Source organism: Ctenopharyngodon idella, chromosome 10 (assembly GCF_019924925.1).
Source record: "Ctenopharyngodon idella isolate HZGC_01 chromosome 10, HZGC01, whole genome shotgun sequence".
NCBI lineage: Eukaryota > Metazoa > Chordata > Actinopteri > Cypriniformes > Xenocyprididae > Ctenopharyngodon > Ctenopharyngodon idella.
The window spans coordinates 37,239,452-37,261,862 of record NC_067229.1 but is presented as its reverse complement, the minus strand read 5'-3'; the positions used below and the strand labels follow the sequence as shown (position 1 = coordinate 37,261,862).

Here is a 22,411-nt window from a genome sequence, read left to right as displayed (position 1 = left end):
CAATGAATACCATGCATTTATGTCAAACGATTGCTTATGATTTACTGTTGCTGAATTATGACAATGTTTACTTCATGGTGTTTGTATTGTAATATGTTTTAGATAGTTGTAAGTGCATGTTTTAACTCCCTCATATGTGTGAATGAGCAGCTTGAAGCAGCAAAGGCATTTCAAAATAGAAGTCCCAATATATGTCTGTTTTGTTTGTAATTAAAAGTCCCACAATATGCAGAACAATTTTTTTTCTAGTATTTATTGGTATTTTGTTACAAAATAAACTTTAACTGCTACTTAGTTCAATGTTTAGAACATAAATAATTTCATAATTAAATATAGTTTGAAGCAGAAATATCTAAAAACAGTGTAGTTTCAAATAAATAAAATAATTTTGTCTCCTTGTATCCCTTAAGAAAAAAACTAACAAATTATTTGATAAATTTTCATTGCGCCCCATAAAGTTCTTTATTTTTCAAATTAGGAGCATATGTGCACCTTGGGTATTATGATATAAGCATTAATGTCATTGAAAATAATCTTTTTTTTAGTCCCTAAAATTGTCCACTTGATTGGTCTGAATGATGTATTTACCTTCTGGCAGTATATTGGTATATGCCATGCAGTGTTATAATAATTTAGTAATGGTTTGACCTTTTTTTTCTTTTTGTCTTGCCCAGGTCAATGGTTGCCTCCAAAAGGCCGCTCAAGGTCTCAGATGAACGTCTCCAAACGTACCTGCAGCGACAGAACCAGCACTTGGCTGCAGCCATCACAGGTGGCGACCATGAGCCTGAGGTCGACCCCTACGCCTTTGTTGACGGAGATGTTAAGTTCACCTTTTCAGATAAGAAAGACAAAGCAGGCGGAGATAGAGAACCAGGGAAGAAACACAAGGTGAGTGACACTTTTTGCTAGAGATATAATCCTATAATGCTCTGGACTTCAGGTTGCACTAAAGGTGGGTGCACTGTGTGATTTTGGCCACGATTTGGTCGTCTGAGACAAATTTTGAGAATCCTAAAAGATTCCTATAATCCTAGGCAAAAATCTGTAGTCTTTGATCGCTAGTTTGACATGTTCACCGACAGCCGATTAATGACCGCTGAGATCATATTTTACCTCAGACGAAATTCTGGCAGTGTCAGAAGATTTGGCGCACAGTCCTGCAGTGTGACTTCTCCTACGACAAACATCAAATTGTCTTCGTTTTTCAAGATAAGCCGTGACTGTCGTACGGCTGAGATCCCACAGTGTGACATGAGGATCATGTTCCTACAGTCTGACAAGCAACAATCGTAAAGGACTATTATAAATCGCACAGTGTGCACCCAGCTTAACATTCAGAAGTTAGGGGTTGGTAAGATTTATTTTCATGTTTTTGAAAGACATTAAAGACTTTTATTCTGTAATTAGCCTGCAAGGCTGCATTTATTCGATTTAAAAAAAAAAAAAAAAAAAATATATAGTAATATTGTGAAATATTATTACAATTAAAAATTTTTTTTTTTTTTTTTTTTAAATATAATTTAGAATGTAATTTGCGTCAATGTCACATGATCCTACAGAAATCATTCTAATGTCCTGATTTGGTACTCAAGAAGCATTTCTTATTATTATCAATGTTGAAAACTTGTTTTTAAACTTAATGCTTTTTGGAAACTGATTTTTTTTTAAAGAAGATTAAAAAGATCAGCAATTAGAAATCTTTTGTAACATTATAAATGTCTTTACTGTCACATTTGATGAATTGAATTGCACCCTGAATAAAAGTCTTTAAAAAAATCTTACTGACCCCAAACTTTTGAACGGTATTGTAAAATGGTAAAAAACGGCATTGCTTTTCTCTTTTTACAAGCTAGTTTCAGTTTCAATTGGAAATATGCAACATTACGGAAGTATAATGAGTTGTGAATCCTGTTTCACATGGACTCTTTTTTCCTGTGAAAAGGAATTATAGATGCTGCAGATTCTCCATTGGCAGTGTAGCGTGTAATATGCTGGCATCATGTCTGCTGTCTTCAGCTCATGGGAGATTCCCATCTGAGATCTGAATCTGACACCCTCAAATGTGGAGGAGAGAGCATGAATAGAGGGGGCGAAGAAAGTCTCTCCCATTCCTGTTGGAATTTCACACATACTTTTAGCGTCTTTTTGTGGCAGCTGCGGAGGCTGAACAAAAATCAGCTTTGTCCTTCTGTACTCTACTACTGTTACTCCATCATTTTGCAAGAGCTTTTTTGGTACCTGCTCTCAGAATTACACGTCATTTGTGTGTCTTGGTAACTTTATAGCCTCTTTTTGCAGTCACAGGAGAGGTTCAAGTAATTTGGGCCATATGGTACAACAACCTCATTGCTTATAGCGCACATATGTATCTATGTTATGTATAAACATACACACAGCGGCGTTCATTTGTTGTAAAATGCATAGTATACATAGAAAATTGCTTCTTTAACTCCTGTACTCCACCCCAGGGTTCTGCTATCGATTACGGGGCGGAGTGATTTGCATGTACAGGCGTTTATTACGAAGTTGGTCATTAGGATGTGAAGAGTGTGTACGAAGGAACAGATTACACTCTTTATGCAGAGAGACGGCCTGCAGCGTAATGAAATTATGCATGGCGTAATGAATCTCCGCATAGTGTGCGGCTTGCATTGTAATGGTGGCTCTGGGATGCGCAGGTTGCATGAGGGACAGGTTAAGGGTCTGGGGTGGGTTTCTAAGGCGCTGAGGGGAAAGCTGCAGTCCCATTAGCCTGTGCTGTTATCTTATATTACAATGTTATTTATTATGCTGTGTGTGGAAGATATCATTTGGTGGCAAAGTATAAATATGCTTCCACCCTCCCTCCCTCTCTTTGGTCGTCTCCTGTTTCTCTCCTTAGCTGTCACTCTTTTACTCTTCTTATACCATCACCTTTTCTGATTGGATGCTTTCTTTGTGATTGTTAACCAACATGTGATCATGAACTAATGAACTCTGGACTGTTTTCATCTTTTGCTTTGTGGAAAAGTTAATCAGTGTGTGCTTGATTCTTAAATATTGAGGACTACACTGAAAAAAATGGTAACTACATCTACATTAGCTGGTTTTATTTAAGTCAAAAATATTACTTAACATCACCTAATCAACCTAAATACATTAATTTACACCAACAAACCTATTTTTATGGGTTAAATCGGGTAGAAATAGATCTTTAAGGTAACAATTGCAGGTTACCACTTTTTACAGTGTATATGTTTTGGTTTTTCTCAGCTCGCCATTGATATGTGTCAGAAAATTTTGCATAACTAATCTAACATAACCTTTGTGTATCAGTGGCTTATATATTAAATGTATTTATATTTTGCTCTCTCACAGGGAGAAGATGGCAGTGCTGCTCTATCAGATGGTACGGATTGTCCTGTTATACTCCAGTGACTCTCATGAACCCCTCACAAACCCTGAGTCCATTTATTTTATTTGAAATAGTTTTCCTGTTGACAGCCTGGGTCAGTTTAGTGTATTGTTGCCCATAAAGGTTAAATGTGTTCGCTGAGTGAGGGAAAGGGCTTGTCCTGATATGGTCTCAAGCCCAGGCTGTGGTTACACTAGATAAAGCTGCAGAACAGGACTGTGTTAAGCTCTTTCTCTTTCTCTCTCGTTCAGATGCTCAGCGGGCTGCGGCCCATAACCGGGCTGCTTCCACTAGCCTCATACATGATTCAGACCTGGCAGTCTCCATCAAAGACCTGGACAACCTCTTCAACTCAGATGAGGATGAACAAACAGTCAGTATCAAGCTGTATTTCTGTTTTCTCTTTCTATTATGTCTTCCCTGAACGGCTTTGCATCGCTGTGAAAATTTGCCAAAACAGCTGAATTTTTATCATAATCTGACGCGAGGGCTCTGAGTTAATCGGCATACATAATTAGAAGTTGAAATATATCATCTATATGTAATCAAAATAATTACTGTTAAAATTGCCATTGCTTTGCTATTGGAAAATAAGGGTGTTGTAATGGAAATGTGTTTTCATTAGAGAAATTGCTGTAATTTTAGGGTGTTGTAATGAAATCATAGTTCTGATTTTTGGCTAATTTGTGTTATTCTCTATAGCCTGGAGCACGGAGAGCTGTAAATGGAGCAGATGAGAAGTTTGGCAGCAAGGAGTCGAAGCCAGCCACACTGGACCCTGTCTCCTGTATAAGTGAGCACAGTCTCTGTCTCTATAAATATACAGGTTTTGCTTCAGTGAACTCTGTATACTGCTCCCTGCTGGTCACTGTGACAACTTTTACGTTGCATGCAGACAAACAGGGACATCATGCACATATTTCTTTGAGTGAGAACAGTGTATTAATTTTCTATTGCAGTTGAAGGGTTTTGTATAAATTTTGACAATAATTACTTTTGTTTTTCACAAGAATAAATAGGAAACAGGCTTATGATACAACATACTGGATGTACTGTCATGCATCGTCCCTCTATCCTTCCACTTACATGTCATCTTTCTCTCTGCCCATCCCTCCCTCAGGCACGGCTGATCTACACCAGATGTTCCCTACGCCTCCGTCTCTAGAGCAGCATATCATGGGTTACTCCCCCATGAACATGGGCAGTAAAGATGGCTGTATGGAGCCTGGCTCTGGCCTCAATACTCTGGATGGCTCTACTGCTCTGGGAGGCCAATTTAAAATCGAGGTAGAAGAGAGTTTCTGCAGCCCCAAACCTTCAGAAATCAAGGTGAGATCAGTAGTTAAAATGCTACTGTCCTAATGCAACAACTTTCCAGCGTCAAGTCATTTTTCTGTCCTGACGGAAAGCGGAATGTTGTGCCGAGCAACACGATCACAGCCAATCAGAATGCACTTAATGCTTAATATTAGGATTTTTGTTTTTGCAGGGATACAACTGTTTTAATATCTCGTGTAAACTTGTGTTGGAATTTGCTTGTGTGCCTTTTCGGGATGTTTGTTTTCCCCCCTAACTGACAACTAAAGCTTGTTAACGACAAGATTGTTAAATTTGAATTAAATTAAATTAGAATGGATAAGTGTCTGTGACCCATTAAAAATAACAAAATGTCTAGGTGTTTATTTTTACATGTGTAAGGCCTGTACGTGAAATATAGTTCACTTAAATAATTAACAGATTAATAAAACAAAAGAAAAAACTGTAGTATATGCTGAGTTTGTGTTCATTTTTGTGACGCACACTACTAACAAGTTCACGGAAAGGAAACCGAGACAGGAGCAGCGTCCTGTTTGTTTTCTTTATTTTACAAAAGCACAATGTTTTGTTTTTATTGTGAGTGTACACAAATAAAAACGAACCGCTGTTATAAGGAAACAATTCAAGTGATCGCACATGCGCCTCTCTCACACACACAACATATGTTCTAGCATTGCTTATCGTTCATTATCTAAATAAAATACAGTCAACCAAACATAAAATTTACACTACTAAATTTAAATAGTCTGTAGTACAATCTGTGCCTTTCAGCATTACCACCTCCCCATTTTTGAATGTGAGTGCAGTACAAAGCCTAGTTTACATAATAAAAAAGTTTAACATCCAAATACATTTCGAATAGGGAAACATTTGGTTTGGTGCCGAATGAGACAGGTAGGCTACGTGAGCCGAACGCTGGTTTCTGTTTCAATTTCGCTTTAAATAATTCGTTTTGGCTTGTCGTTTATATACCTACTTTTATTTTTTATTCTTGTTCTGTTCTGAATACTGTTGAATTTAAAGGATTTGTTGTAGAGTGAGAGAAGCTAAAATTAAAAGTTTATAGTGTTTATAATATTTGTAAACATTTTGCTTTATTTTACATTATTTTTGAATGTAATAATAAAATGCGACTTATACACGACATGTTATTTCTCTCTCAAAAATACAATTTTATATGTATAGTGGATTTTTTAACAATGCTGTGTTTTAAAATATCTTAATTTTTAAAAAAAAAAAAAATATTTAAATTACTTTTTAATCCATTAACTGATAGTTTTAATCAGTCAAAATTCTTACTGTTGGTTAACGGTTAACCAGTTAATTATGAGCATCCCTAGTGCATTTACTCTTTTAAGTGCTTCTTATGGGAGTCATTTCTGTTGTATTGATGCAGAATATGGATTTATACAACAGCAAATTTAACATTTGTTTCTTTCCTTCTCTCTTCAGGACTTCTCGTTTGTGTACAAGCCTGAGTTGTGTCAACCGTTTGTGGGCTGCTCCATGTTTGCCCCCCTGAAGTCTTTGCCTAGTCAGTGCCTGCCCCCTATCAAACTGCCTGATGAGTGTGTTTACAGGCCCAGCTGGACAGTGGGAAAACTGGAGCTACTCAACTCTGTACCTGCTATGTCCATTTTCAGCAAGGATGGGTGAGTTTCATATCTGGGGTGATGCACAAAACCTACCATATGAACAACACAACAGAGCCAGCAACCTCAGCCATTATATATATCTTTACACAGACTTTTGTATGCATTAAAAAAGTCTCACAAAGAAATGTCTGGGTCATATTTCACTCCCAAATAAAATAAAAATGAATCATGAAACAAAAAAAACGTTTTATTTTGTGCATTCTGACAGTACATCACATTTCTTTACCAAATTATTTATTTATTACTTATTACTGTAATACAGTAAAAATGATTATATATAAATTTAAAAGGTCAACAAATACTGTTACGACGTGTATTTAGATTTACACTTTACGTATGCTTTTTACAGTTGTCATTTTAATTTTTTTTTTTTTTTTTTAATTGTCATAAATTACAGCACAGTGTAAAAGTTGATTTTCTGTCTGAAATGTTTTTCCCCTTTTGAATTTTGTGGTAAAATATGACCCAGACATTTTTTTCTGTGAGTATCACCCAATAACTGTAAGTACTAACTCATGTTGTGTGCAGTCAGTTACACCCACACATTTCTTGTTCTTAGTAATGACATATAGAGGATAAAAGCAAAGAACAGGTGTTAACACACTGGTAATTAGACTGTCAAATCCATCTGCTGCCACTTTTCTTTTCTTTTCTTACATTTAAAGCTGCTTATCTCAGAGCTTCTTCACTGTCCTTACTCAAACTGCTCTGTTTCTCTCATGGACTGGTTTATTTGGATAACTGGTGTTTGCTCAGGCGGCCACATCTGATTGTTATTCATGCTGTGTTATTCATAATCTTGTCGTCTGGATTGCTTTTTCATGTGATATTATGAACCTGTGTAAGGGTAAACTTCAACTACACTCTATCATTCTGTTAGGCCGAAGTTAGGCTTGAGTTACGCTGCTTAAATGCATTGTGTCTTTATACTGCAGCAATATCGAAGCAGATGAAAAAATAATCCGATAAAGTTCTTTTCATACATTAATCTCAGAGAGCAAAGAGAACACTTTGTTCTTGGACATTATATTTGATGTTGGTAGAAATTCAGTGAAATCGAGAGAGGAGGGGGGTGTTGCGAATGGTCGATGACAGAGTAATAAGTCTGGTTGTAAAGTCCACATTTGTTTAAGTCAGTTCAAAAGCCCTTTATGAGCTGGTTAGGCTTCTTTTATAACCCACAGCAGCTGGGGGAGAGGGCCACGTCTTTAAATGGGGGACCTTCAAACGCCTGCCTGTTTTTAAAGGCCACCGGGAGCCACACTCGGCATTCTCACACTAACACACACATACACACACACGTACGGTCCATGTGGCACAAGCTGTGCTTTCATTTCTTGCACAGCTGCCTGTTGGACCGTCTATCTAAAAATAGTTTCTCCTCCCTCCCCCTGGAGGTCTTCTTAGGATACAAGTACAGTACTGCAGCTCATAATATATGTCCACTGTGTTATATCCAATAATCGTTAGTGGTAGTGAGAACAGAATTGACGAGACATTTTAAATGTCACTCATTTGTTGTAGGGCTTGATTTCAGTGATTCCCAAAATACCCTCTTGACTTTTTTTTTTTCTGCTTTCTTCACTCTAGTGAAAACAATGCTATGGAGCAAGAGTACATTCAGACGTATACACCTCAAACCCACACGCCATTCTTGTCTAATAGTGCCCCGCCCAGCAACAGTGGCACAAGCATCCTCCCGTCCCCTGCCACACCTCGTTTTTCAGCCCCCACCCCTCGTACCCCACGGACACCCCGGACCCCCAGAGGTCCAGCCAGTGTGCAAGGTTCACTCAAATATGAGAACTCGGACCTGTACTCGCCAGCCTCGACGCCTTCCACCTGCAGGCCGCTCAACTCTGTGGAACCTGCGACGGTTCCCTCCATCCCTGAAGCCCACAGCCTATACGTAAACCTCATCCTGTCAGAGTCTGTCATGAACCTGTTCAAGGACTGCAACTTCGACAGCTGCTGCATCTGCGTATGCAACATGAACATCAAAGGCGCCGACGTGGGCATCTACATCAGCGACCCCAACATGGAGGCCCAGTATCCCTGTGGGTGCGGCTTCAGTGCCGTCGTCAATCGCCGCTACGGTAATGGCTCCGGCCTCTTCCTTGAAGACGAGCTGGATATCATCGGACGGGGTTCGGATGTGAGCCAGGAGGCGGAGAAGCGCTTTGAGGCGTTACGGAGCATGTCACTGGAGAAGACAGGGGGTGGAGGCAAGGATCGAGTCCCGGACGAGCTTATCTCTCTCCTGCAGGATCAGTGCACTAATCCCTTCTCCCCCATCCTGGCATTGGACCTCGAGGGACTGTCTTCCCAAGGGCCAGGGGGCACCACTGTACCACCCTGTGTGCGTGTAGAGGAGAGGGACTTCCACAACGACTGCTACCTGGCTTTAGAACACGGGCGGCAGTTCATGGACAACATGTCCGGTGGGAAGGTGGACGAGACTCTGGTGAAGAGCACGTGTTTGCACCATTGGGCCAAACGTAGCGGTGAGAAATTAGAGCATATTCAATGTTTGTTCACGTTTTTTTTTTTTTTTTTTTTACAATAGAAACCAATTCCTCTCATTAAGCTAATACATTAATTATCAAAGATATGATCACAAGAGGAGGAAGACATTCACATTTACAAAATAGAAAATAGCCATAACAACTACTTACTTTCATACACATTCCTTATTGTGAACAGTTGACTGTTCCCAGTTCTTCCTTTAACAGTTTTAAGAGTGTTGAACAAATATTACCACTTATGTGGTGTTCTAGTGATGCACTGAATTTTGGCAATCAAAAATATTGGGCGAAACTTTTTATGTTTCATTTTGGATGAAAATAGTTTTGGAGGGCCGAATCATTGACCGAAATGGCACTTGGCTACGATGTGTATTGACTGTGTCAGTGTCATACAGTATGTCATCATTTTGTGCATACAGTATAGATAAGCTACAACAGGTTAACATGTCAACAGTGTGGACACACTTTGTGACCAAAAATTGTGCTAGAGTAGCAATATGTAGCATTTGTTCAGCAAAAATATCAAGAGGAAGATATTATCACTATGAGTGAGATTTCCATCTGTGAACACAACACCCTGAACAGCATAAGTTGAATTACCCATATTTAATTACTGAAACGATATTTTCCATTTCTGTTTTTGGCTAAATAAAAACTTAGATTTTGGTTATGGTGTTTTTTTTGTTTTGGTGCATCACTATATTCTACTTATATTTATATATGACAGTAAATGTTGAATATTGACAGATTTAAGTGTCTATATTAAGCGCTCTCTCTCTTTCTACAGCGGTGGATGTGAGCGGGCTGTGCTCTCAGGATGTGTTGAGAGTTCTTCTCTCTCTCCAGCCTGTTCTCCAGGATGCCATCCAGAAGAAGAGGACTGTTCGCTCCTGGGGAGTCCAGGGGCCTCTCACATGGCAGCAGTTTCACAAGATGGCTGGACGAGGGTCTTACGGTGAGCAACAAGGGCACTTAAAAGTCTAAAAAGGACATCACAATTTTTGGATAGGAAATGTTCAAAATCATTATTGTTATAAGTAATTATGTATTCAAGATTTAATAGACTTTGAAGTTGATGCCAGGGGGAACGGTGATACCGCTCTATTGTAATGTTTATGCACTATGCAAATAATGCTGCACATGCGTGTTGCAGGCGGTCGCACTGGTGCTAGTACCAATTTGCTTAACTGATAAGCACTGCCATTTCTGATGCATGTGAGAAACATTAAACGATATGCCAAAAGCGTAACGAAACAGAGCTGTTTGTTTGAACCGCGCCACAGACCATTTATCAGCTCGGCTCAAAGCACACCACAGCGCGAGCTTTAGAGCGAATGCATTTATGCATTTACTTGCTGACAGTCTCAATCACGGCACCACTAAACAGCGCTGTGAGATCCAGTGAGAATCGTTTGAGTTTGGCACAGAACTCTCCCATACAAACCACAAATCAAATGCTTCATGATTTTAAACTAGTTTAAAGCCAGATGAAACAGCGCTGACGTTCTCAACAACACTGATGCAGAATACAGGAGAAACATTGAGCCACAACGATACAGTTAGAAGCTTTTTCAGTCCGCAAGTCGCCTTTTTTTTTTTTTTTTTTAAACTATAGGGGTTTTGTGCATTTGTATTCTACTAAATGTCTTTGGGCTATTGTTTTTCATAACAAATACCATAAAAACAATTGTTACTTTTTACCATGGTAGTCAGGTGCAATGTGTGGTTTTACCTGTGGTTATAAATAACAATTTGATGTTTATCGTGATAATTATGATTTTTTTTTTTTTTTTTTTTTTTTGGGTCATATCGCTCAGCCCTGCACTTCTGTCACTCTGACTCTCACTTTATTTCCTCCTTTGCTCCTCTCCAGGCACTGATGAGTCTCCGGAGCCTCTGCCCATTCCTACCTTCCTGGTTGGGTATGAGTATGACTTTGTGGTGCTGTCTCCCTTCGGCCTGCCATACTGGGAGAAGCTACTGCTTGATCCCTTTGGCTCCCAAAGAGACGTAGGATATCTAGTCCTTTGCCCGGACAGCGATGCTCTCCTCACCGGAGCCAAGAGCTTCTTCAGAGAGTTGACAGCAGTCTACGAGGTGAGTGAGTTTGTCAATCTTTACTTTAATGTTCACTGAGAATTTTGTCTCACTATTCACCTTATTTTTTTACTCAGAAATAAGCTATTTCCTGTGAATGTAAGACTTCCCAATTCATTAGATGCTATAGGTAAATAACAAAGTGCAGTAAACTGTAAAAGTATTTGCACAACAAACCAGTGTTTATGATTATGATGATAAATTGAAATATGATAATAAATAGTGAATTTCAACATCAATCAGCATAGCAGACTGTTGCTGTACAGCAGAGATGTTCACAAGTCTTTTATCTGGAGTCCGAGTCAAGTCTGAAGTCTTTATCACTGGAGTCTGAGTCAAGTCTGGACTCTTTTGTCATGAGTCCGAGTCAAGTCTCGAGTCATTTAAAAAAAAAACAAAAAAATAAAAAAAAAAACCTCATACTCAAATCCTATTTTTTATCCTAGTTGTATTATATAGACAAAATAATATGATCTTTATATCATCTGTTTTGTTTGAAATTAAGGTCCTATGATGTAAGGCAGGGGTGGGGAACGTTGATCCTGGAGGGCCATTGTCCTGCAGAGTTTAGCTCCAACCCTGAAAAAAACACTCACCTGCCTGTAACTTTAGTAATCCTGAAGACCTTGATTAGCTTCAGGTGTGTTTAATTAGGGTTGGAGCTAAACTCTGCAGGACAATGGCCCTCCAGGATCAACGTTCCCCACCCCTGATGTAAGGGATAATGTAAATCCAACTTGTTACTTTATAATCCATTACAACGTACAAAACAATCGTCCTGGCAACACGAGTAGTCATTTTCAATACAGTTGCTAAGTGGACGCAAGATGGCGCCAGTGAGTCATGGTTTGTTATACAGCTTCGTTGTTATTGACGACAGTCATTATCAGAAAATATCAAACCTCGCAATGTTTAGGAATGTCAATGGAAAACTGTTCACATGCTGATTGCGATACGTTAAAATATTAGCTTTAAGTAATAAATGGATTAACATCTCTTTCTATCTCTCTCTTATGGACACACATTAAGAAAGAGAAAAGTTGCACATAATACAGAAAGATTGATAAAACGTAGTGCTAGGTTTAAAGTCTAGATTTTTTTTGTTCATATTTTAACAGGCTGGCAATTCAAATGAGCCATGCAGCTTCACAACAGTATAATAGCTAGCTGTGTGATTTAATGTGACTAACCTTTGTGGATGCGATGTCTCATAAAATTTGATGTTGTCGTTCCGGTGTCTTTAATTTCCCACATTCTGTTCATCTAGCTGATCTGACATGTTAATAAACCCAAACGAAAAAAATATAGCACAGTGGCTCCCATCATGTTTCATGGGACTCTTATGACATTTTTACGCGCAATACACGGACATACGTAATCAAATTCTATGGCAAGAGTCCGATCTAACACAACAAATAGGGAAATATATGTGACGCAGATATTATAAAACCATTCAAATACAACAAAAATTCTTTATTTATTATATCAGTAGTTAAGGGTAAAAGACTTGAGTTGTTTTTAAAATATTCACGAGTCTTTGTGTTGTGTTGAGTCGAGTCAAGTCTGAAGTCATTTCAGGTCGAGTTCGAGTCAAGTCTGAAGTCTATTAAAATGTGACTCGAGTGAGACTCGAGTCCGAGTCACTAACTTGAGTGCCCATCTCTGCTGTACAGCCAAAATAACTGGAATCGACTGACACTGGAAGCCTTGCATGTTCAAGTTAAAAATATATACAATCTAATTATGCAATAAAATTTTTTTGTTTTTTAGTGATGTACCAAAATGGATATTTCATGTTTGTTTCTATGTCCAACATTTCCTGGCTTCCCTGTACTGCTTTCTTATTGGTCTCTTTCTGTTTCTGCCCAACAGTCTTGTAAGCTCGGTCAGCATCGACCAATCTCCAAAGTGCATACTGATGGCGTTGTTAGGGTAGGTGGAGCTGCTGCCAAGAAGCACTCAGAACAGCCAGTCAATGATTGGTTCCTGAAAGCGGCTGGTGGCAGCAGTGATGCATTTGCCAAGCTCAAGCTGTTTGCCCAAGTCTGCAGACATGACCTCGGTAAGACCCATCTCTCTCTCTCTGTTATCCCTATTGTCATGAAAATATATCAAACAGTATTTGTCTCACTAATCTTTGTCTTATCCCTTCTGTTTCTTCAGCTCCATACCTTGCTACACAGGCATTGGACAGCTCCCTCCTCATTCAGCCAAACCCTATCCCTTCTACCACCCAATCATCTTCCTCACAATCCTCCTCCAACTTACAAACCTCAATGGCCTCCGGAGGCTCCGCCCTCAACAACAACAGTGCTGCCAGCAACAGTGGCTCAGGCCTGCCAGGCAACACCAATAACACCCCCTCCTCCTCCTCAGGCCCTCAGGGCAGCAGCATCCAGTCTGCCAAGCCCAGCTCATTCCCTCCCTTTGGAAGCATGGGAGTCCAAGGTAACAGCTCCCAGTCTGGGGCTCTGGGCCAGCAGGCTGTCACCCAGAACTCGAGCCTCTCTGGAGACAATTCAGCCGTCAACAGCCAGACTCAGGGGCCATCTGAACCACCAGAGAGGTACGCAATGCATTTGTTGCTTTTTCCTGTGTTAATAGAGGCATCATGTATCCGTTTACCCTGAGATTGTGACGTAACTTGTGAAAGTGTTTTAAAAAGCACATTAAAGTCCCTTTCTTTTCCCCTCTTTCATCAGCACTATGGAGAGAGAAAAGGTTGGAGTTCCCACAGACGGAGAGTCCCATGCCATCATGTACCCACCTGCCATCATGATCTATATTGTGGACCCCTTCTCATACGAGGAGGCGGAGCCAGGGACGTCACAATCAAGCATGTGGACACTGGGACTCCTCCGCTGCTACCTGGAGATGCTGCAGGCCCTTCCAGCTCACATACGCAACTCTGTGTTTGTACAGGTAGGTACAGCAGCTTTTACCTAATGCACATCTCTAAATGCCAATTTAACATTTCAAAATGATCTTTGCATACATGTGAATGGAAGTCATCGGAACGAAAAGTCTTGCGCAGTGGTTCTCAACTAGGGGGCCTCAGAAAACTTCCAAGGGGACCTCAAGATGACTTAAAAAAAATTTAAAGTAAGAGAAAACAAGCATTAAAATCAGCTAAAAATCTTTTTTTTTTTTTTTTTTTTTTATTCACCGCCTCATGTTTTTCTTTGAAGAACCAGGGTTCCCATGGTTTTGAAACACCTGGATATATGTGAATATTAATTTTATAATGAATATACATTTTTGTAGTTATGCCAAGCTCTAAAATATTTTATCGGGTTGTGAATTGCAAATAAAAAATATTAGGAACAACTGGAAACGTCATGTAAATTCATTGGTTAAAGGGGGGGTATCACACACAGTTTCTGCCAGTCTCATGTCAATCTTGAGTACCTATAGAACAGTATAGCATCATTCATATTGCCGAAAAGTCTTAAGTTTTATCATATTTATAAAAGATACATACGCTGTACCGAGTCTTTCCGAAAACAGCCGAGTGCCTGGAGGCATCATGTGAGTGGAGCTAAAGAGTGAGGAGCACGCGCAGCTTTTGTGTAGTGATAGTCTGCAATGGTCAGCTAAACAACTATATTTAAACACACACAATACACCATCGCATTATCCATGGATAACTTTTGAATCACTATAATGAATATTGCGTATAGTGAATGATGAATAATGAATTTATGAATTCACTACGTTCGTGTTGTTTACATTATATGCACTTAGGCGCCTATTGCCAACAAAACAGACATTTGATGCAGTTTTACTCACCACCTGCGGTTCCGACTCATGACTGAGTTCGTTATCGCTGTGACCGCTCCATCTTTCAGTTTCAAATGATCTGTAAATCCAGCGTAGAACTGGGCCTTGTTTATAAAACCGCGGTGATCCTGAGGGCTCGAGCAGCCACGGAAAAACACGAGATATTCTCCATTCATTTTAACCAATAAAAAAGTGATTGCAATTATCAGTTTCAATGATTATTTTAATAACAAATATCGAGAGCGCATCAATGTAATGCCTGAGCACACATCTCTCAGCTCCACTGAACACTGGGTTCTTTGGGAAGCAAGGTTATCTTTCCCTCACAACCAAAAACACACTTCTTTGGTGACATTGTTGATTTTGTGGTCTAAAAACAAAGTGACAAATATTTCTCAAGCAAGTCCTGTGCAGCGCTGCCGATGACTTCCGTAAACCCGAATGAAGCACATTGATGGGCGTGCTCTTGCTCTCTCTCTCTGGTCGATGTGCGCACTCGCTCTTCCGGGAGAAGCGCCTGTACAAAGAATTCCGACCTTTCTGATGTCACACAGGCACGTACTCGAAAAAAAGATCCTGAAATTTAAGAGGATTTGGAAGAGTATTTTTGGCACAGAAATACTCCGTCATACGTCCAACTTGTGTTTTGAAACTTTGGCCATGTTTAGCATGAGAATTCAACTCTTTAACAGTGTAAATAATTCTGCAATGTAATTTACAGAATCTAGGAGTGTCGGGCCTTCAGATATTGTTGTGGACAATGCGAGGCCTTGAAATCAAAAAAAGTTGAGAACCGCTGGTCTAATGTGACTTTATATCTACTGTTTCTTCCTATGGGTGCTTTTTTGTAAAGACAATAGTGAAACAAATCTGTTTTACATCTGTGTACTTTTTCTGTTCTTAGATTGTCCCCTGTCAGTACCTGCTCCAGCCTGTGAGGAGTGAGGAGAGGCACCTCTACGCCCAACACCTTAAGTCTCTGGCCTTCTCCGTCTTCACCCAGTGCAGAAGACCCCTCCCAACCTCCACCAATGTGAAGTCACTGACGGGTTTCGGCCCTGGCCTTGCCCTCGACACCTCCCTCAGGAACCCAGATGTGAGTGAGGGTTCAGCAGTTTGATTGGTTGTTAAATTCAGAAGCATTTTCCTTTCAATTGTATGGAACAGACTAGCTTGGACAGCCACCAAAATATCTTAAATCTCAAAAATACAAAGTGTTCCTGTTTTTTAAAGTTACGTTGCTGAAGCTCTGCCAATACACCAGACTGACAGAGCTGTCGCTCTGCCATGTTCAAGTGCCAGTCCCTAGTGCCAACAGTGTCAAAATGAACACCCTGACTTGAGGCTCCCAGAGCCCTTGCTTCTGACCTCCTCCATAGAGCTCCTGCACCGGCAGCCCATTCAGGCTCTTTAACGACTCTCTGTGCTGTATGAGAACTCGGTGACGTGTGGAGACTGTTACACTGACCTCCCTGTCCTGGAATAAAACCAAAGGGGACTCGTACAACCCAACAGTTCTCTTTCCATTATCTGCTTGGGCAGCTCCATGAGACCTCCCTAATGGGATCCGGCTTGCATGTTTTGGCAGAGGAATCCGAAAGCTCCACTTGCTCTCCTTTTCTTCACCAAGCTATTTGTAGAATCCAATTTTCTCGCTCGACTCGCTAGCACTGTTTCTCCCACCCCACTTCCTTCCCCACTCACAAAAGAGATGTGACTACTTGGTGGGGTTTATTGATTTCATAAGAGAGGAAAAGGCTATATTGATGTGTGCACGGGTATGACCACCATTAGTCTGAGGCTGATGGTTCGACCTTAGACCCTCACTTTTGTCCTTTTGTCCTGCTCTTTGCTCTTTGTTTTAGGGGGGAAAAAATACAACTTAAGTTCTATTATACTATTTGCTTTTGACATTTGACTTTCTTGCCACAGAGACCAGAGTGTCTGCGATTGTACACGCCACCTTTCATCCTGGCACCAACGAAAGACAAGCAAACGGAGCTTGGCGAGACTTTCGGAGAAGCATCTCAGAAGTATAACGTCCTGTTTGTGGGCTACTGCCTGTCACATGATCAAAGATGGCTGTTGGCCACCTGCACGGACCTGTACGGAGAGCTGCTGGAAACCTGTATCATCAGCATAGATGTACCCAACAGGTAAACTACAACTTTTACAGCAAGTTTTCAGTAGCATAGTAGGACATACAGGTGGCGCATTAACTCTGCAGGAATAATTATTCACTCGATACTTCAAGTGTCATATCTAAAACCATTATCACCACCATAGTCATGACAAGAGGAAAAACCTGACACTCTTTTACTTTAATCTCCATGAAGTATCTCTTAAGTATAACAAATTTACATATTTAATTAATTTCTAATCAGGCTTAAAAAATGTTAAAAAAGGACATTTAAAATATATTGGAAGCATTTTTGTCTAGAAGTTTTATATTGTTTTCTGTTTTTGCTGTCTCAGAGCAAGAAGGAAAAAGGGATCTGCCCGGAAGCTGGGCCTACAGAAGCTTTGGGAGTGGTGCCTGGGTTTGGTTCAGATGACATCATTGCCATGGAGAGTGGTGATTGGCCGACTTGGACGAATAGGTCACGGAGAGTTGCGAGGTAAAGCCTATGTAAGGCTTTTGCCTATGTAAGGCTTTTAGGCCTTTAGCCATGACAAATATTCACAATACGGTTGGATTTGAATTGTTACTGCTTTTATAAAAGGGTTGCTACATAAATATATTAATATTCATAAAAATTAAACCAAAACAAATTAGTTTTATAATACATGTTCAAAGTCACAAGATATGTTAACACCTCAGTGCAAACATAGGAACTTTTTCCCCATGGGAATACATTTTATGGTTTTCTTTTCCTCTCTTAGACTGGAGTATTTTACTAAGCAGAAGAAATCTGCAGTCAGTGTCTCGGAGGCTAAAGGAAAACTGTAGGCTGTGCGGGATCTCAGCAGCTGACACTCCCAGCATCCTTAGCGCCTGCCTAGTTGCCATGGAACCCCAGGGCTCATTTGTCATCATGCCAGGTAGAATCACACTTCCTGTTTCTCTCCGTATGGTGTGCATGTTGTCGTCCTTATTTTTATGGCTAGTTTGTTGCATTAGCAGTAATTAGTGTGCATAGTTAGTTAGTTTTTGCTTCATTTGTGGCACAAAATGGAATTTTGAAAAACAAGGGTTTTTTTCAAACTTTCCAAACAAGTTTCCTGAACACTAAAATGCATATTAAACGGGAATAGGATAAAATACTTAACAAAAAATTGCACACTTCAGCTTTCAAATATAAGCCTACAGTGCTGTAGTCACACGTCTTTTTGCTGTGGATGTGAATGATAGCCTCAATGTGTCACATGGCATGTGTCTGCTGTCCCTATCTGATATACGCTCCTGTGTGTGTCTCGATCTCATAAAACACCTTTCTACACTCCTATTGATTCCTGTGCTGGTGTGATGATGCTAAAGATCGATGGCTTTATTTGACACAAGCTTTTTATTTTGTCATAGTATCAAGATATATTGCATCTGATGGATTTTGCCCATCACTCACATAGCTTTGAGAGCTACAGGGTTTTATATATATATATATATATATATATATATATACTAGGATGCCTATGCAAGGAAAAAGTGTTCTTGTTCATATTGGATTGAACTTATTTAAAGCAAATTTCAGTCAAACCTGATTCACTGATGGAAATAACTGTTAATAATAGTACTTCCGTCCATTAATCCTCTTCATTTCATTTTCAATCTGTCATTTATAATCTTTTTTTTGTCTTTTTTTTCTTTGTCCAGACTCTGTGTCAACAGGTTCGGTGTTTGGTCGAAGTACAACTCTGAACATGCAGACGTCCCAGCTGAGCACGCCACAGGACACGTCTTGCACACACATCCTGGTGTTCCCCACCTCTGCCGTTGTGCAAGTCAACAGCTCCAACTACCCGCACGAGAACATTGACCTTGCCTTCAACGGCGGCAATGGTGAGGGACAATACTTTTTTTTCTTCCTCCACATTATTTTACTTAGCCTGTGTTCCCGTCCTACTTGGAGATGTTGCAATAAGAAACCGTTGTACCAGATTTAAATCGTCATGTTAATACAAGTAAATTATACTGAATTCTTGCTTTAGATGGATCGGATCCAATCGGTGGCATCTTTGACCTATTGGAGCAGGAAGGTAATGACCTGGTTGATCCTGACATCATAAATATCCTCCCTGCCTCACCCACCACGTCACCAGTTCACTCACCTGGATCCCAGTACCCCCATGGAGGAGATGGGAGCAAGGTAACGGAGAGACAAGTTAAAACATAATCAGAATATTCTCTCGTAAGACCTTGTCAAGGTTAAATTACATGAACTTTGAATAGAAGACACAATGGGTTGATTAGTTGTTAGAATAAAAGACAACTTTTATCAGCTTTTTAAGGTTTGAAGTGATTTACTGTGAGTAACTGACATCTTCATGTCTTTTCATTTTTTTTCAGGGTCAAAGTACAGACCGAATGGAGTCTCATGAAGAAGCTCCCAATATCCTCCAGCAGCCATTAGCTCTGGGCTATTTCGTGTCTACAGCTAAAGCAGGTCCACTGCCTGACTGGTTCTGGTCCGCATGTCCTCAGGCACAGAACCAGTGTCCCCTTTTTTTAAAGGTAACAGCTCTTGACTCATAATGTAGAATTGCTTCTATTGGGATTTCAATTCAATTTGTATTGCAATATTTGTATATATCACATTTCTTGAGCAAATCCTGATTCATCCCCAAACAAAAATTATAATTTTTAACTGCTACTAGACTATATGGAGAGTGATTTTCTCCAAAAAAAAAATTTCCAGAATGTCTTGACTTTTGAAAGCGGAGTATCACTTCCTTGTGATACTATACCCATCTACCTGTCATCAAAGTACCTTTCAAGGAAAGTCTGTTCACTTGATGGCCATATTTGCAACGCCTCCCGGCAGCCATTTCGGGCAACCAAAATCATGTCCTGTCTTATTTGAATGAGGTAATCCTGAAATCTCAAAAACTGCTTGCCGAACTCACAATTAAATAACATATTTCAAATCAGCAACAACATCTGACATGAACTATGCCATAAGTGTTGTTTCGTATGCTCAGATAGCATTAAAAATGATTATTTTTCAGGCTAGACCAGCTAATGCGCATTTGTAGTCTTATATGCGTGAGTCTTAAGTTTTTATGGGAACTGGAGCTTCTAACAGCAGCTGCAGTGACGTAATGACTTTACCAATCAGCAATTGGCTCATTTACTTAGAAGGCAGGACGTTTTCGGCCATATTGCGCTTTGCAGTTTCTCCCATTCACAAGTACTAGGAGTGAACTGTCTTTCTATATCTGTAGTCTTTGCTGTCATGTCCAGGTCACATGACCTTCTGTTTCCTCCTCATGCAGCATTTATAAAGAATCCTGCAATGAGGAATTTTTAATAATTCAGTACTCAGGGATTGGGCCAGACCGCTGTTGGTGTGTATAAGAAAGACAAGGAAAGAAAACAGGCATATATATAGAGAGAGAGAGAGAGAGAGAGAAGGAAACTCTGCTCGCAAAATGTGTTGACATGAATTATTAAGGCAAAGCATTTGATTTGATAAGCAGCTGTTAGTTTTTTTGCTGACTTGTTGACTTGTGCACAATTAAAAAGTCTGGAGCAAACTGTTCCCTAATTAAGGAAATTGTAAACAGTGGTATGAATGTTTCTGCCGTCTTGTGTTTGTTTGTTCATGGGCTTGTAAATTTAATTCATAACAGGCCCTGACAATGAGAGGAAACACTCTGTACACTTTGTAGCTTGTTTTTGGGTGGGTGTGGATTAATAGATTCTGTCGGCTGAAAATTTCTTTTTGCCTCCCTCCTTCCCTACTCCAGGCCTCTCTACACCTCCATGTGTCTTCAGTGCAATCGGATGAACTTTTGCACAGCAAACACTCTCACCCTCTGGACTCCAATCAGACCTCTGATGTTCTCAGGTAACGCTCCTCATACAAGCCATCTTCTATCTAGTGTATATATTATTCAATTTAATGATAGCTAATGTTGAATATGCCAAAATGTTTCTCTTTCGCAGATTTGTGTTGGAGCAGTACAACGCCCTTTCCTGGCTGACCTGTGACCCTGCGACCCAGGACCGCCGCTCTTGCCTGCCCATCCATTTTGTGGTGCTCAATCAAATGTACAACTTCATCATGACCATGTTGTAACACATACAGAGCAGAACTGAGAGCAGGACCTTATCAGGGAACGAAAAGAGGGGAGTGAAGAAAAGGTGGATCTAAACACAACCCAACAGATAACTACAGTGCTGGACTTTATATGTACGTGAGTTACAACGGAGACGATCTGGGTAGGCAGTCACTACACCCGAGACCCAGCACTGTGGAGGAGATTCAGGCGTCTGGTGTTCATAACACTCACTCGAAGAGAAAAAGAGGATACGAACGTAGGCCTTGAATGAGTTTTCGGCGATGTGGAGGCCAAAGAAAGACGACGAAAGTGCTGACTGGTGGTGTTCTACATCCCTGGTTCCACGCTACTTCGACAGTTGAACGCGGATCCTCGGTTATCATGGATTCGGCCAGTTGTATAATCAAAGTATGGAGAAGAAATCTGTATAGAATCTGATGGAAAGGGACTTTGATGCTCTATGAAATGAGAGAATGAATTCTTGGTTTTAAGACCTCTAATTCCCTGTTTCTTTTGGATGGGATTATATCCAAATGAAATGCCTGCATCTGTCTTATTTATTGTAAGTTTTTAAATGTATAATTTGTCTGATTTCTTAACCTCTTTTATATATAAAAGTTCTAGAAGGTTTGTATTGCCTTCCTGCTTTAAAGCAATTGGTCAAAAATATATGTAATCGTCTTAATTACAAAAACAAACCAACAAAAAACCCACTAAAAAGATGAATAAAATAAAGTTGCGGTAGGTTGCTTTTAGAGTATTATTTTTTGTAAGGGAGACAGATTATTTGTATTGTCACGATGTACAGAGGAGACCAGATAGGGGGTTTCTGTCTGCGCCTTTGCGTGTGGACACAATTACAGCTAAGCTTTAGCTGCACGGGACTTGTACAGCAATGAAGTTCACTGTGTTTAAAATAAAGAGGTACATTGTCGTATATTGTATTTTATACCACACATTTAGACACAAAAACGAAAAACTGCAATATATAAATAATTATATATGAATGCCGCACCAGATTTGGGTGGCACTGCTTCTGTTTTAGGAATAAAAAGTCAACTCCATGTTTTTTTCTGTGCTTGTGTTTTTTGGGGGGAGGGACTGTGATGTGAAATCTGAAATCTGATCGTATTGATTGAGACTTGCGGCTTTGATGAAGATAACAAAGACCTATAATAAGCTTCTAGCCCCTCCCACTTTAGAAGTTCATTCATTTCACTTCACCTCGCCCTCCCTGATTGGCTCTCCTGTTTGCACCATTTCTGAGTGATAATGGACACTTTTAGACCAAAATCACTTTTCTTTGAGTGTGACAAAGAAATGTGTGGTGTAAATGGACTTTACAATCGGATCTGGGTGCTTGTTGGAAATGCAGTGTTTGTGCACAGAGAAAGATCTATTTCCTGTATCTTACTCTGTTC

The 22,411-nt window shown here is 39.9% G+C and overlaps 1 protein-coding gene across 1 annotated transcript in view; it reads left to right on the top strand.

Moving 5' to 3' along the window:
• The window catches only part of med13a (mediator complex subunit 13a), a 75,256-nt gene extending 53,202 nt beyond the window's left edge, over positions 1–22,054 (top strand). Inside the window, exons 10-30 of the mRNA XM_051909178.1 lie at positions 675–891; positions 3,361–3,391; positions 3,649–3,770; positions 4,100–4,190; positions 4,518–4,726; positions 6,167–6,366; positions 7,960–8,873; positions 9,682–9,849; positions 10,768–10,991; positions 12,864–13,053; positions 13,155–13,557; positions 13,694–13,913; positions 15,676–15,867; positions 16,704–16,927; positions 17,247–17,389; positions 17,655–17,813; positions 18,583–18,768; positions 18,918–19,075; positions 19,276–19,440; positions 20,676–20,776; positions 20,875–22,054. Of these exons, the coding sequence (XP_051765138.1) occupies positions 675–891; positions 3,361–3,391; positions 3,649–3,770; positions 4,100–4,190; positions 4,518–4,726; positions 6,167–6,366; positions 7,960–8,873; positions 9,682–9,849; positions 10,768–10,991; positions 12,864–13,053; positions 13,155–13,557; positions 13,694–13,913; positions 15,676–15,867; positions 16,704–16,927; positions 17,247–17,389; positions 17,655–17,813; positions 18,583–18,768; positions 18,918–19,075; positions 19,276–19,440; positions 20,676–20,776; positions 20,875–21,007 (4,450 nt within the window). The 3' untranslated portion in view covers positions 21,008–22,054. The remainder of the gene's footprint in view (positions 1–674; positions 892–3,360; positions 3,392–3,648; positions 3,771–4,099; positions 4,191–4,517; positions 4,727–6,166; positions 6,367–7,959; positions 8,874–9,681; positions 9,850–10,767; positions 10,992–12,863; positions 13,054–13,154; positions 13,558–13,693; positions 13,914–15,675; positions 15,868–16,703; positions 16,928–17,246; positions 17,390–17,654; positions 17,814–18,582; positions 18,769–18,917; positions 19,076–19,275; positions 19,441–20,675; positions 20,777–20,874) is intronic.
• The last annotated feature ends 357 nt before the right edge of the window (positions 22,055–22,411 follow it).